Source organism: Lemur catta, chromosome 7 (genome assembly GCF_020740605.2).
Source record: "Lemur catta isolate mLemCat1 chromosome 7, mLemCat1.pri, whole genome shotgun sequence".
NCBI classification, from domain to species: domain Eukaryota; kingdom Metazoa; phylum Chordata; class Mammalia; order Primates; family Lemuridae; genus Lemur; species Lemur catta.
The window spans coordinates 62,901,659-62,913,162 of NC_059134.1; the positions used below are offsets into that span (position 1 = coordinate 62,901,659).

The 11,504-nt window shown below is 34.2% G+C and overlaps 1 protein-coding gene across 1 annotated transcript; it reads right to left on the reverse strand.

Annotated features, from left to right (window-relative positions):
* Positions 1-4,098: 4,098 nt before the first annotated feature.
* Positions 4,099-5,022, reverse strand: LOC123642374 (olfactory receptor 2D3-like). The gene has a single exon (XM_045557405.1). It carries the CDS (start codon positions 5,020-5,022, stop codon positions 4,099-4,101), a length of 924 nt encoding a protein of 307 aa, XP_045413361.1.
* Positions 5,023-11,504: the final 6,482 nt, after the last annotated feature.

Sequence of the window (11,504 nt, forward strand, 5' to 3'; positions counted from 1 at the left end):
TAAATTTTAACTCTTTCAGAATTAGTGGCCTTGAAAATACTAAGTGGGGGCGTAATATACATCATATGAATGTTTTGTAATATTATTAACTATTTTATCATTGTTACATATTTAACACTGTTGTGTTAGTACGTGTATGTGTTTGTATGTACTAAATCAGTAATGTCAATCTCTTGGGTGTGTGACTATTTTTTTTCTTAGAAAAATGCTTATGAGTGAAATTACTGAAACCAAGGTTAAAGTTTATTTAATATTCTTCATATGAAAAGACAAATTGATTTTTAAAAAATTTCAAACATTTTGTATTCTTACCAGCAATATAAGTGTACTTAACCCACCACATCTTTTTCCATGTTAAATTTTACAGTCTTTACTAACTGATAATGTATAATATTTGTCTATTATTTTAATTTTCTTAAATAATTCATTCACATTTTTCTTATTGATTTGTTGAAGTTCTTTACAGATTAAGGACACAAATACTTTGAGTGTTACGTTTGTAATAATAACTGTTTTTCACAATGCCGAATACTAACCACTATATGATCATGGCAATAACTTCTTCTCAATTTGTTATTTGACTTCTAATATCTCCATGGCAGGGATTTTTAGACAGAGAAATCTTAAAAATATTTGTATAGTGAAAGATATCTTTTTTCTTCCATTTTCTTCATCTTTCCCCCCAGCTTTACTGATGTATGTTGACAATAAAAATTGTATATGCTTAAGGTGTACAATGTGATGTTTTGATCCCATATACATTCTGAAATTATCACACTCAAGCTAATGAACATACATTTAAGATCTACTCTCTTAGTAAATTTCAAATATACAATACATTATCATTAACTATATTCTCCACATTTACATTAGAATTCCAGAATTTATGCATCCTGCATAACTACTTGTCTTTTTTCTTGATATTTTAATATACAGAAAAATGAAAAAAAATGAGATACTTATATGTTAATTTTTGTTAATATTTGACTCTAATATTTTTATGAAGAAATAAAACAGTACATACATACTCAAAGCCCTCCTTGCCCAGAGATAACCTTGGTGTACATCCTTCCTGTGCATATTTTTACTATTACATATAATTATATCTATAAACAAAATATATTGCTCCATGTGTGTTGAAAGTTTTTATAAGTGGCATCACAATTTACATATCCTTTACAGCTTACTTCTTCCTTTTTTTAAATTTCAGAATATTACAGGGGTCTTTTATGTTTTCTAATAAATTTCTAATTTATCTTGTGTGGAAAATAGTGAGGTTTTCAACAATTTTTCCAAAATTAACACTTTTATAGTAATAGTTTTTTTTATTTTGCACAAAACAGAATGCAATAAAAATACTGGTTTATTTTGTTACAGTGCAAAATATGAATAAGAATTTTTAAACTATGAAGCTAAATATTTAATGTAATTACAATACAAAAAATTTACAAACATGTTACAAAACAAAGTTAAAATATAAGCCTATACAACATGTTAACCATACATCATTTTAATATTAACAGATAGTATTTGAATTAACCATGAAAATAAGTAATTAAAAAAAAATCCTTCCCTGTTGCTTAAATTTAAATAATCCTAACTCTTCTTATAACTGAGATCTTCTTTAATTTGGAGGTCAGGGTCTATAACTTTTTTTAAATTGATAATCTAAACCAAATGCTTTGGTTTAATGGAAAGCTTTTTTTTTTTTTTTTTTTTAAGTCTTATTATACATAAATGGAGAGTCTGATGCCATTGCCTGGACAATTTTAATGCTGTCAGGTTTCTACTACAGTTGGTCAAAAAGTCTCTAAACTATAACATAATCTCTTCAATAACAATGTGAAAATTATATGAGAGTGTGTGTGTCTTCACTGAAGAAATAGAGGAATATGCCATGTTCCTAGGTAAAAAGATTTCCTGTTTTTGTTATTAATATTTTTGATAATTAACTTATAAATTCAATGTAATAACCATCAAAATTCTCATGGCATTTTAAAAAACGGGTGTCGACAAGCTGAAAAGTAGAAAGGTATGAATAATCAATAAAATTGTGTAAAAAAATTTATTCTTTGTCTTTCACCCCTACACCACACTTTTACCTGGTTTACTCTTCCATCATCGAGTTTTCAACTTAAAAGTTGCCTTTTCAGAAATGCATTCTGTACCCTTTCTGAACGTCTAAAACTTTGTGATTCCACTATTCTGTTACAATATTGTTTTGCAAGGTCAATAATGACATAATTGACAAATTTGGTAGCCTTTTATCAGTACATAAAGCTCTGAGACATTTAGAAATCTTTTCTAAAAGGCGTCTCCTCTTGTTGCTTCTGGCACATCTTTATTTGAGTTTTTCTTCTGAGTCTCTGACTCTTGGTGCTCCAGCCTTGATTGGCTACTTGTCATCCACCGTGAAATGTTGGCAACTCCAGGGTTCTGTCCTGGATTATTTTTTACTATCTTTCTGTAACATCAAGTCTCAACCAGGGTTTAATTACAGAATTACATTATATATAAAAATATATATATATATATATTGTGTGCATATATACACAACATATATATTGTGTATATATGTTGTGTATATATATTATGTATGTATATATCTGTGTGTGTGTGTGTGTGTGTGTGTGTGTGTGTGTATACACACACAGAGAAAGAGAGACCATCTTCATTACTCTTATGATCTGCTGTAGGGCCAGGCACCTGCATTTTAATGAAACCACTCATGCACTTGGTTTTCTGGTTAAAATTTGTCATACATCCTTAGGTGTGTCAAATTCCACTTGCATTTATTTGTGTTAACATCTAAATTTATTTCTCTAGTCCACATCTCTTTTCTGAACTCGAGCTTTATTCATTACTTCAAAAGCTTGTTCTTTGAGCAACAACAGTGGCTGGGTACTTCGCTGCAGTGGTATGACAGAGATCAACAAAACAGTCACGTTCTTTACTGCCATGGAGCTTACAATCTAATGGAGGAGTCAAACTTAAGCAAATAATTACACACCTCAGTTATGTCAAAAGCTATCCTATTACCTAAAAAGCACATAGCTTTTTTTTTAAGTGTGTTAAGAATCACCTGGGGTTTGTTATAAATGGAAATTCCTGAGGTCAACTGCCAAACCCCACCCTGTACTGAGAAACATTACTTTTAACAAGCAACCCAGGAACCATTTCAGGTCATGTTATGCAACACTATGGATTACATTATGAAGTTCAAATGCCTCAGTAAGGCCTAAAACAGCGTCTCAGACCTCTTTTTCTTACCTTTATCATCATTTTCCATCATTGATAAATTCTCCAATCTTTGTCTTTTTCAGAATTACATGGTGGGCAAATTCTTTAGTATTGAAATCAAGGCATTTCTCAATCTGGGCCATTTGTCTTACGTTTCAACCTTGAATTTCACTATTTTCCTAACTTTGCACATACCCTTAGAAAAATTCTACCATCTACTTATTCCCTAAGTGTGCTCCCTTTTCAATTTCAGAAATTGTTAAATTTAGAACTGAAGGCCATGCTAGATATATGATATCATGAAGACTTTATTTTTTATATGTATATACCCAGCTCCATAATTTTGCCTAGGATATATAATATGAGTTCAAAAGATGTTTAGTAAATTCATGCAAGAATAGAGGAAATGACTCCATTTGCCAGAAACATATTCTCATATTTGTGATAGTTATTTTTGTCATTTCTTGGTTCTTTATTTTTTGACATATAGTTATATGCCTACTTGTTTTAATTTCCTTATTAGCTTGTATGGGCTAGGAAATAATTGATTGTTTGCTCCCCTATCTTCCTTCCTTCCTTCCTTCCTTTCTTCCTTCTTTCCTTGCTCCCTCTCCTCTTCTCTTTTTGTTCTTTCCTTTCTGTTTCCTTTTCTTTCTTTTAATTTACTTTCTTTCCTGTGTCCACCAGGGTGCCTTGCTTTGAATAGAAATTTATTGACCTCATCTGAGAAGAGATATAAGAAAAGAGAAGAATAAGTAGAGGAATGAGATGAAAATGAAGAAAATTTTATAGGAAAATCTCTTCTCCCTGCTTCCCTAAAATGGTCATCATGATGAGAGATCACTACTTCCAAAAACACTATTTTGCAGTTACTCTCCTGAGAGCCCCTTTGACATCCTTGTTCCTCAGACTATAAATGATGGGGTTCAGCATGGGTGTCACTGCTGAGTAGAATACAGAGATCGTTTTATCCTTTTCATTCATTATCTTGGAGTTTGGCCTCATGTAGGCAAATATTGCTGAGCCATAGAAGAGAACGACGACAAGGAGGTGGGAACCACAGGTGGAGAAGACCTTGAGCCTCCCCTCCCCAGACTGCATCTGGATCACAGTGTAGATAATATTCCAGTAGGAGACAAGGATGAGGGAGACAGGACCCAGGAGGATTACCACACCCATTGCAAAGATGGCCATTTCTGTGCTGTATGTGTCCGCTGAAGCCAGCTTCAGGAGGGCAGGAGGTTCACAAAAAAAATGGTTAATGATATTGTTTCCTCGGTAAGGCAGATGCAATGTGAATGTGGTGTCCACCAGAGACACAAATGCTCCACTGGCCCAGGACCCTATGGCCAGCCGGACACATGCCCAATGTGTCATGATGGTGGAGTAGTGCAGGGGCTTGCAAACAGCCACATACCGGTCATAGGACATCACCGCCAGAATCGCACACTCTGTACATCCAACCAGAAGTAAAACTACTATCTGTGTTGAGCATCCAGCAAAGGAAATGGTTTTCCTCTTCACCAGGAAGTGGACTAGCACCTGGGGGACTGTGGTAGTAGAAAAACAGAGATCAGCAAAAGACAAGTTTCTAAGGAAAAAGTACATGGGTGTGTGGAGTCTGGAGTCAATGTGAATGAGTACAATGATCAGCAGGTTTCCCAGCACAGTCAGCAGGTAGATGATCAGGAAAAGGAAGAAGAGCAGGACTTGCATCTGTGGGTCCCGTGAAAGCCCCAGGAAGATAAATTCATTCACATAGGTTTGGTTCTCTTCTCCCATGAATGTTTACTCCTGTTTATAGGTTGGCAACAAGAAAAGAAGCACATACTGATCAGTTATAAAACATTCTGACAAGATAGGACATGGCTGACTAGAGACATCACTCATTGGACTGTCCCCGACGGAAGAGAGGGTTTCAGGTAAAGGAGAGGGGAGGAAGGACACAGCCCAGGTGTAGGTCAGAGGAAGTAGGGGAGCCTGCCGGGGATCTCACAGAGGAAAAGTGCGAAGCAGAGAAGGAAGAGCAAAAAAGGAAAAAAAGATACTGGCGAGGATCAAACCCAGAGAGGTTCAGAGCCCAGTGTAGAGGTAAGTGGTGGGTCCCTTTCTCTCTTCCACACTCCTTTGGTGACTGGAAGGCTACCAAGTTTTTTGAAAGCTTTTCCACCCCCATGAGCCCAAACACTGCAGCAAGCAGAATAGTAGGAGGACCTGCGTGATCCCAGAGTTTAGACATTCTGTGCAGGGAATGTGTATATATTTGTATTTATGGTACCTTTATATCTCCATAGTCATTTCTCCTGCAGAGAGAGTCCACAGCTCACAGGCTGCTGTCAGCTGTAAGGAGGCAGCATAGCTCCCTGAGTAGCACTGGGGCTCTGATGCTATGCTGCTGGGTTTGAATCCTGGCTGCTCTAGTTGATGTGTGACCAACAGTAAATTACTTAGCTTTCCTGTACTTTGCTTTCCTCATCTATAAAATGGTGGTATAATAATACATACCTAATACTGTTTTATGTAAAGATTAAATAAAATATAAACCATGTAAAGACCATTATCCTAAGTGAAGTTTTTCAGGAAAGGAAAACCAAACACCACATTTTCTTACTAAGTGGGAGCTAAAGGATGGGCACATATAGGCACAGAGATATAAAGGACATTGGAAACCAAGAAGGGAGGAGCATGGGAGGGGTTGAGGGATAAAAAACTTACTTATTGGGTATAATGAACACTATTCTGGTGACGGGCACACTAAAAGCCCTGACTGAAGCATTATATAAGGTATTCATGTAACAAAAACATTTGTACCCCCTTAATATTTTGAAATAAAAACAAACAAACAAAAAAGAATTTAGGACAGTAAATAAGTCTAGCTCATAATATTATTTACTATTCCATTATAATAATGGGATTGTGATCCAGAAGTAGCTAAAAGATTAGGAAAATAGTCATTAAGGACAAAGCATAGTAACAATGGTTGTTGTCTTTGATTGACGAAGATGAGTATTGTCAATAATTTTTACCCTTAGCATTTTCTTTCTTTGTTTATCCTTTCAGATTTAAACTGTATTTCTAGCAAAATTCAAAGTCAAGACCAAATGTGAGAAGGCAGAATGAGAGGCTTCTAAGCCTATAGAATAAAGGGCAAAAATAGGCATTGGTTAGATTTAATCAGGTTATTCTCTTTTGGGGAAACTATTTCTATTATTGAAATTTCCAAACATATATAAAAGTAGAAAGAAAAGTAAAATAAAATCTCAAGTACCTAACAATAAGATTCAAATGTGTTGATCAATTTTGATTATTTAGTTGATTAGGGTTTGATTATAATAAAAATACATTTAAAACAATTTTAAAACTCCTTTATTATTATTATTTATTATTTAGAAAGTTTATTTCATGATCACATTGAAATATTTTTAATTTTTAAGTGTGGTATAATACATATAACATAAAATTCACCATCTTAACTGTTCATCCTCAAAATTGTCCAGGTCATGAAAGTTAAAAAAGAACTGAGTAACTCTTCCAGGTTGAAAATGAGACATGACAACCGATGCAATGCATGATTCTAAACTGAATCCTTTTGCTATAAAGTACACAATCTTGGGACAACTGACAAAACTTGAATGGGATCTGAGGAGTAGATGAGAACAATGTTAATTTCCTGATTTTGATAATCTTATGGTTATGTAGGAGACCATCCCTGTTTAAGAAAATAAACAGTAAAATAGTCTGGGTAATGGAGCACAACATCAGCAACTCATTTTCAAATGGTTCAGGAAAAAGGTTTGTATGGTACTTGTAGCTTTTCTGAAAGCTTGAGATAGTTTACAAATAATTTTTTTTTCAGTTTCAGGTTTTTATTCTGCTGGCTTAAAACCAGAGGAAAAGCTACTCTCTCTCTTTTTTTTTATAGTGAGAGCTTTCTTGAGATAAAATTCACATATTAAACAGTTCACTCACTTAAAGTATACAAGTCAATAGTTTTTAGTACATTCACAATTATGCAACCATTATCACAATCAATTTAGAAAATTTTTATTACTCCAAAGCAAAACCCCATACTCTTTAGCAGTCATTTCTCATTTCTCCCCAACTCTCACCCACCCAGCCCTAGACAACTACCAATCTAATTTTTGTTTCTACATCTTTACCTATTCTGGAAATTTCATATAAATGAAATCATACAATATGTGGTCCTATGTGACTGGCTTCTTTCACTTAGCTTAAGGCTTTCAAGGTTCCTCCATGTTGTAGCATATATCAGTACTTTGTTCCTTTTTATTGCCTAATAATATTAATATTTCATTTTATGGATATACAATATCTAATTTAACCATTCATTAGTTGATGAGCATTTGGGTTTCTTCTACTTTTTGGCTGTTATGAATAATGCTGCTATAAACATTAGTGTATAAGTTTTTTTGTGGACATATGTTTCTATTGCTCTTGGGTAGATACATAGGAATGGAATTGCTGGGCCATATGATAATTCTATGTGTTTAACCTTTTGAGGAACTGCTAGAGAGTGTTTTATAAAGTAACTGCACCATTTTACTTTCCCGTTAGCATTGTATGAGGGTCCTAATTTCTCTACATCCTTGCCAGCACTTGTTATTGTCTGCCATTTTGATTATGGTCACCTTTACGTGTGTTAAGCTATATTGCATCATGTTTTTTTGTTTTTTAATTTTCAATTTCAGATTGCTGGGGTAAAGACACTTCGGTTACATATATTGCCTTTGCACTGCTCGAGTCAGAGCTACAAGTGTGCTCATCCCCCAGAATGTATGCACTGCACCCGTTAAGTGTGATTTTACTCTTTCCCTCTTCCCCCTCCCACCTGCCCGACACTCAGTGAATATTACTTCCATATGTGCGTATAAATGTTGATCAGTTAGTGCCAATTTAATGGTGATTACATGTGGTGCTTGTTTTTCCATTCTTGTGATACTTCACTATGAGGATTGGGCTCTAAGCTCCATCCAGGATAATACAAGAGGTGTTAGTTCACCATTGTTTTTTTGTGGCTGAATAGTACTCCATGGTATACATGTACCACATTTTATTAATCCACTCATGTATTGATGGGCACTTGGGTTGTTTCCACATCTTTGCAATTGTGACTTGTGCTGCTATAAACATTCGAGTGCAGGTGTCTTTATTATAGAATGTCTTTTTTTCCTTTGAGTAAATACCTGGTAGTAGGATTCCTGGATCAAATAGTAGTTCTACTTTGAGTTCTTTGAGGTATCTCCATACTACTTTCCATAGAGGTTGTACTAGTTTGCAGTCCCACCAGCAGTATATAAGTGTTCCTATCTCTCTGTACTCACACCATTTGTTGTTTCGAGACTTTTTGATAAAAGCCACTCCCAATGGAGTTAGTGATATCTCATTGTTTTAAATGTGAAAAAAGAAAGTAAAATGATAAAGTAATAAGGAAACAAATGATAAATACTATGAGAAAAAGTATAAACACAAATTGACAATTTCATAATAAATTTCAATTTCAGTACAATTTAAACAAATGCAAATTAAAATTAGATGCTTTTTGTGCTCATCAGATTGACGGGATATTTTAAAATTTATAATATTCAGTGGTAGTGATGTTCTTGTCTTACTGGTAATAAATATTATTAAAATTTACATGAGGGTAAATTGTCAACATATAGAAAATGTACTAAAATGAGCAATATACTTTGGTAAAGTAAACACAATCATAATATTTTGTAATAAAAATATTTTGTCAAAAACTATGGGCAAAATGAATCTGTGAAGATATTTACTATATTAACTATAATTATAATGCTTTGAAAAAAGACAAATATCCTTATAAATTTTCCTTATAAATACAAAATTATTCCATTAAATAAGCAATGAAATACTACACAGCCACTTAGAAAGTCAAATATTTTATGACATCAAAAATATTTGCAAAATATTCAACATAAAAAAGTGGGTTATAAAAATATTTTATGCTATAATTCTCATTTTAAATGTCTCTTCAAGGTGTGCATGTGGGTGTTTTCTTTAGCGATGGGACTACAAGTGATTTTCTCTTTTCATCTTTTTGTAATTTTATACTCTCCAAATGCTCTACACAAAAACATATTGTTTGTAATCAGAAAATAATTAATTTTTCACTAGATCCTTTATAATCTGAACCCTCATTACTTCTTCACCCACACATCTTCCCTCTTTCTAGCCTCCATCTTTATATACTAGAATTTATAAAGATACTTTCCTAAAGCTACTATTTACAGAGTCTCTGCATTAGGCCCTTTGTAGGCATTATCTTACTTAATCTTCAGAATGATCTTATTTTGTGTCCATTTTATGTAGATAATGAAACTGAACCTTAAGGAGATAAAGTAAAATTTTTAGGGTTTAATAGCTGGATTGGACCCCAGATCCCCAAATCCAAGTCCCATGCTCTTAATTACTACACTTACTACCTCTTTTCGAAAACCTAATCATGTTGAAATGCAAATTAAAACTACAATAAGATATCATCTCACCTCAGTTAAAATAGCTTTTGTCAAAAAGACAGGCAATAACAGTTACTGGCGAGGATGTGGAGAAAGGGGAACACTCATACACTGTTGGCGGGAATGTAAATTAGTACAGCCACTCTGGAGAACAGAATGGATGTTCCTCCAAAAACTAAAAATAGAACTACCTTATGACCCCACAATCCCACTGCTGGGTATATACCCAAAAGAAAGGATATCAGTATATCAAAGAGATATCTGCACTCTCGTGTTTACTGCAGCACTATTCACAATAGCCAAGACATGGACTCAATCTAAGTGTCCATAAATTCATGAATGGATAAAGAAAACATGTAACATATACACAGTGGAATATTTTGTAACCATAAAAGGAATCAAAACCCTGTGATTTGCAACAACATGGATAGAACTGGAGGACATTATGTTAAGTGAAACAAACCAGACAGAAAAACAAATATCACATGTTCTTACTAATACGTGGGAGTTAATTGAACTCATAGACATAGAGAGTATAATAGAATGGTGGTTACCAGAAGCTGAGAAGGATAGTGGTGGGGTGGGGAGAGAAAGGTGGTACAGTTAATAGGTACAAAAGTACAGTTAGAAGGAATAAGATCTAGTGTTTGGTTAGACAATAGGGAGACTATAGTTAACAATAATTTTTTTTTTTTTTTTTTTGAGACAGAGTCTCGCTTTGTTGCCCAGGCTAGAGTGAGTGCCATGGCGTCAGCCTAGCTCACAGCAACCTCAGACCCCTCGGCTTAAGCGATCCTACTGCCTCAGCCTCCCGAGTAGCTGGGACTACAGGCATGTGCCACCACGCCCGGCTAATTTTTTCTGTATAGATTTTTAGTTGGCCATATAATTTCTTTCTATTTTTAGTAGAGACGGGGTCTCGCTCTTGCTCAGACTGGTCTCGAACTCCTGACCTCGAGCAATCCACCCGCCTCGGCCTCCCAGAGTGCTAGGATTACAGGCTTGAGCCACTGTGCCTGGCCCAATAATTTATTATATATTTCAAAATAACTAAAAGAGTGGAATTAGAGTGTTCCTAACATAAATGATAAATGCTTGAGGAGATGGACACCCCAATTACCCTGATTTGATTAATATACGTTGTATGCTTATATCAAAATATCACATGCACATGTACTCCACAAATATGTACAACTATAATGTAGCTATAATAATTCAAAATAAAAATTAAAGATAAAGAAAGAAATACTAGTAAGGTAAAGCAGAGCAACGGTGAAATCAACCCACTCTCATGTTACTGTACGTTAACATCAATACCAGTTGCCTTTTTAAAACATTCTTTTTTGTTGTCTTTGTTTTTCTTGATTTTCCTTTTGTTTTTTTAAATTCCATTATTAAACATTCTCAATATCTTTTACTTAAAGAGAAGAAAACAGCACAAGTCAGAAGAGCCAAGAGGTGGAAGCAACTTAAATGTTCATGAATGACTAAATAGATAAGCCAAATTTGGACGTACATACAATGGAATATTATTTGCCTTTTAAAAAGAAGGAAATCCAGTAGTATACTACAACAAGGATGAATCTTGAGGACAATATGCTAAGTGAAATAAACTTATTGTAAAACATAAAATACTGTATGATTCCACTTCTATGAGGTATTTAGAGTAGTTAAACTCATAGAAACAGAAAGTAAAATGGCAGTTTGCAGCAGCTAGTGGCAGGGGAAATTGGAGAGTTGTTCAATGGGTATACAGTTTCAGTTTTG

Coding starts and splice junctions, on each gene's coding strand:
- LOC123642374 (XM_045557405.1), bottom strand. CDS start 5,022: ATGGGAGAAGAGAACCAAACCTATGTGAATGAATTTATCTTCCTGGGG.